Source organism: Engraulis encrasicolus, chromosome 5 (assembly GCF_034702125.1).
Source record: "Engraulis encrasicolus isolate BLACKSEA-1 chromosome 5, IST_EnEncr_1.0, whole genome shotgun sequence".
Taxonomy (NCBI): Eukaryota; Metazoa; Chordata; class Actinopteri; order Clupeiformes; family Engraulidae; genus Engraulis; species Engraulis encrasicolus.
In genome coordinates this window covers 54,896,740-54,901,605 of record NC_085861.1, presented here as the reverse complement: position 1 = coordinate 54,901,605, position 4,866 = coordinate 54,896,740, and the positions used below count along the sequence as shown (strand labels likewise).

The 4,866-nt window shown below is 42.8% G+C and overlaps 1 protein-coding gene across 1 annotated transcript; it reads left to right on the top strand.

The window, feature by feature from the left end:
* Positions 1 to 2,300: 2,300 nt before the first annotated feature.
* On the top strand, positions 2,301 to 3,703 carry LOC134448688 (leukotriene B4 receptor 1-like). Its single transcript, XM_063198346.1, has one exon. It carries the CDS (start codon positions 2,372 to 2,374, stop codon positions 3,332 to 3,334), a length of 963 nt encoding a protein of 320 aa, XP_063054416.1. The 5' UTR covers positions 2,301 to 2,371; the 3' UTR covers positions 3,335 to 3,703.
* The last annotated feature ends 1,163 nt before the right edge of the window (positions 3,704 to 4,866 follow it).

Below are 4,866 nucleotides of genomic sequence, written 5' to 3'. Positions count from 1 at the left end.
CTTTGTGATATTTACTTTAAAAAGGGTACATGCTGCATTTTATGCTCATTCAGCTGTATGCATTATACATGTAATCTTGTGACGGTTTTCCGACCTGATGTGACTTAAAACCCACTTCCTCAAAAATTATTGACAGTTTTTAGGCTGTCTGGCACCCCGGCAAACTTTGAAGGAAAAACCGTTTCAACACACACACGCACAGATAAACTTTGACTGTTCCTGAATATGCGTAATATGAGAGCTCATGATCAGTGACACTGTTGACAGTAATTTGCCTCACATCCCCAAGGCATTTGCAATCAGGCTTCCCCTTCTCTTGTAAGAGCAGCAGAGGCACACATACGGGCAGTTATATTGCAATGTGGTAATTTATAATAAGATAATAATTATTATATAGTATTAAACAAATGTTTGAACTCTGCTTATTACAGTAAGCACTCTCGCTCTCCTTCTGCAGGCCTATTTTTTCCCTCCTTGCCTCTCTCTGTCTCTTTGTCTCTCTGTCTCTCTCTCTCTCTCTCTCTCTCTCTCTCTCTCTCTATCTCTCTCTCTCATGCAAACAATCAATTATAACCACAAACACATACACAGAGTAAATAGGATGTGGTATTTCAGTGGAAGGATTGTAAACATGCAAAATATGTGTGGATGTGGTTGGAGTGTCAAGTAGTAAATTGGACAAACCCCTTACATGTTTAGAAGGAAGGCGACAGTGTACGTATACGGCATAGTAATATCTACTTATACTAGCCAGGCTGCGCCCTCCTAGTAAACCTTCATGGTTGCTTTTAGTCAGGTGAGGACCAATACAAATGAAGAGCTCTTTTCCAAAACGCTATGTCCACCATATTTGACTTTTTGCATTTTAATATTGGAATTGACTGTTAAGAAGTCCTTTAATATGTGTGAATTCTTGCCATTCAAATGTTTTCAGAACATACTTTTTAAACCTCTATAAAATGCATTTTGCAATGCAATTCAATGGAAAGCCCAATACAAAAATGTCCATTTCCCAACATTCTGTAAAATGGATATATCCACTTTGTCAGGAAGCTAACAACCAGTAGCAAACCAAGGGAGGAAAGTCAACCATGCCGTTTGGGAAATGTTAATTGTTATGCTCTTGGTCAGACCAAGTCTCGAAGAGATTGGAAAGTTGATGATAATCAGGCTAGCACACAACACTATTTTTCTATCTGTTCACCAGGTTTACGTCTAATTGATATTTTTGTATCTTGACAGCCCTAAAACTCTTGTGGAGAGTTGTTAGGAGTACATTTCAGGTTATTTGGAGTACCTATTTTGGAGACATGACATTTTTAGCCAAGTCATGTATTTTTATGTGTTAACTTGCCATTTTGTTGCACAAACTTGGAAAAAAAAACTGCTGCTGTGTTGTGGAAACTACTGTCCACATTGATCCCACAGGCCAGAGTTCCCAAGTCCCAAAGGCCTAAAACATTTTGAGACAAGTCATGCAGTTGATATTGACTGATTGTTGACGCTATCAGTTGTCTCTGACATGCAAATAGATATTACAGAGCATTTACATGCATCTGTAAAATGCAGGCGATATAGCCAATTGCAATACAATGTAAACACATTTCCTACTGTGAAGCAGAAGTATGGTATTTTGCAACAGGCCTGTGAGGAAGGTGTCAGTCTCTAGGCAAGTCATCCAGACCCCAAACAGACAAACACTCTAGGGAGTATTGTTCTTTCAGTGAATGTTTCAGTCTGTTTACAGTAACGCCAAACATTTTTAATTTCTTTAAAGACAGTCATGCAAATGTGAGACATCATGGGTATAATTTGAAAATACAGCGCAATAATAAAAAATGCCCACAGAGCTTAAGATATAGCACAAGTTTGAAACAAATGGTCAAAGCATGAATCTTGAAGGGTGACCACCTTTGCACTTCAAACAAAGTAGTATACCGGTATTCTATTTTTGGGTATGCTAGATGTTTTTCTTAATCCATTTTTGTGATTTTATTCGACAGGATAGAGAAGGAGTGACCAGCGAGTGGGGCAGAGAAAGATGAGTTTGGGTTGAGAATACATGTCGTGTGAAGTGAAAGTGAAGTGGAAGCGAAGTGAATGTAGCCCGTATATGCAACATTCGCTTAATGCACTACCACAGCACAGATGGTGCAAGTTCTAACACTTATCATAACAGCCATCCACACTGAAAGGCAGTAGATATCATCGAAAGCTCAGCAGGAAGTTCTCTCGTGTGTATTTTATTTTTCTCCTTTTTCTAGTCCACAGCTTCCTCTTACTGACGGCTTTGCCAGCTCAGCTCACAGTATAACCACATGTCTCAGTCGACCTTCTTCTCATTTGTCCACACTTCTCCGTCCACTCCACCATGCAGCACGCAAACAACATGGGCACCGCCAACATCACCGCCAACATCACCACAGCAGACGTTTTCCTAGAGATGAGGGTGACCAGTGCCGTGCTGGGCATCTGCTTCGGCCTTGGCGTCCCTGGCAACCTGCTTGTGCTGGCCATCCTCAGGCGCAGGCTAGCGGAGGGGAGCTTCACGCTGTGGCTGATGATGAACCTGGCCGTCTCGGACCTTCTGACTCTCCTCACTCTGCCCGTCTGGATCTACACCCTTTTGCATGGCTGGAGTCTGGGCTTGGCGGCCTGCAAGCTCCTGTCCTACGTGGTGTACTGGAGCATCTACACCAGTGTCCTGTGCGTCACTCTGTTGAGCGTGCAGCGCTACGTCCAGGTGCTCTACTCGCAGCGCTGGGCCGAGCTCGGCCTCGCCCGCCGTCGATGGTGGCTCCTGGGAGCTGTGTGGATCACCGGGGCCGTCGTCTCGTTGTATGCGCTGGTTCAGAGGGAGGTGCAGTGGCTGGAGTCGGACGGGAAGCTGCACTGCCTCCCGCGCTACCGCAGCCAAGGGGAAATGGTGGGCACGCTGCTCACAGAGAGCCTGCTGTTGTTCTTTGTGCCGTTCTCCACTATGGCCTGTCTGTACTTTATCCTGCACAGGCGTGTGACGAGGAAGCTGAGTGTTCGTTCGGGGCAGCCCTGCAGAATGAAGAAGCTGGTGGTCAGCATCATTGTGTCGTTTTTCCTCTTCTCCATTCCGATTCACCTCAACAACCTGCTTACCGTGGTTGCCATGTCCAGGGGTTCACGTGACCTCCAGCAGCTGTGCAAGGTCACTGAGGACGTTGCCGGGGCGATGACCTTCTTCAACAGCTGTGTGAACCCCTTTCTCTACGCCTTCTCGCATCGAGCACTGCGCATAGCCAAAGCTGAACCCCAAAACCCAGCACAGCTCCTAGAGGCAACAGGGTCCTCCAATCTGTAGACGTGGTGCCCCAATAATGTCTCCAAGTATGTAATGCTATCTGGGAACGCAATTAGCATACGAACTCACTATTTTCAGAGGTAAACATTGAAGACCTACTGGTACTTTCCAATATAAGATGACTTGATTTAAGTCCTGGGTGTTAATTTATTGTTGCATTTATTGTTATCATATTTTGCAGTAGTCAACATGACTATAGATTCTGTTTTATACATTATAGACATTGTTGAGAATGTTTGTATGACACTTATAAACTTGAATACAGTTCAGTGCACTTGTTAATGTATAGTGAAAGATTAAATGTAATAATAAATATATAATTGTTGCCAGGTTTGTTCCACACCGGACTATAGTTGAACCATCAGGGTTGCACCATCTATGTATGTCTTTGAAGTTTGATGTTTTTATTTATTTAACAAAGGGACAGCATATATTAAAAATATTTAAAACAAAATGCAAAATATACAAGGTTACAGTCATAAAGATGCTTTCCATCTTTTGCCCCTTGACATATTTGGTGTCACTTTTTAAAAAAGAAATACCAAGTATTGCACACATTGTACATTTAAAAAGTTAAAGATATTCACATTTTAAAATATATTATAGGCCTACAAAAATAAAGAACAACTACCAATACCGACTAAAGATATGTTGACAGTGTGGATTATCCAGTAGCCATGATTGCACCTTTTTACTAAATGAAGTGAAATAGTTATCTAATGGTGCTGGGGATTGTGCTCTAGCTGTGAGAGGCTCTGTAAGAGAATACAGACTGACTAAAGGTGCTCTTCCTAAATGGAACAGCGCAGTAAACCCTGGAACTGGCTCTGGTAGCCCTGTTTTTGCTTTTTGTGATAAATGTCTAGAGGAGGATGGGCCAGGCCATGGAAGATTTTGTAAAATAAAACTGAGTAATTATGTTCAGCATGTTAACATAGCATATGTGTTTACAAAAGGATGCACATTTACAGACACATGCATGCATATTTGCATATTTGCATGCATGCAAACGTGTGTGTGTGTGTGTGTGTGTGTGTGTGTGTGTGTGTGTGTGTGTGTGTGTGTGTGTGTGTGTGTGTGTGTGTGTTACACAATCCATCAAAGCAATGCTAGTGGAGGAGCATCACGACACATGCATGCATATTTGCATGCATGCAAACGTGTGTGTGTGTGTGTGTGTGTGTGTGTGTGTGTGTGTGTGTGTGTGTGTGTGTGTGTGTGTGTGTGTGTGTGTGTGTGTGTGTGTGTGTGTGTGTGTGTGTGTGTGTGTGTGTGTGTGTGTGTGTGTGTGTGTGTGTGTGTGTGTGTGTGTGTGTGTGTGTGTGTGTGTGTGTGTTACACAATCCATCAAAGCAATGCTAGTGGAGGAGCATCACAGTATAACCAATCAAATTTGAGTGTCTGTGAAGGAGATAATGTAAGATAAAAGGAGGGGATTACATGCAACAAAGAGGAACTGGCCATGATGATCTCACTTCCTGAAGAATACGAAGAATGCTTGAGACAAGCATATTTGCAGCAGCAGGGGGGAA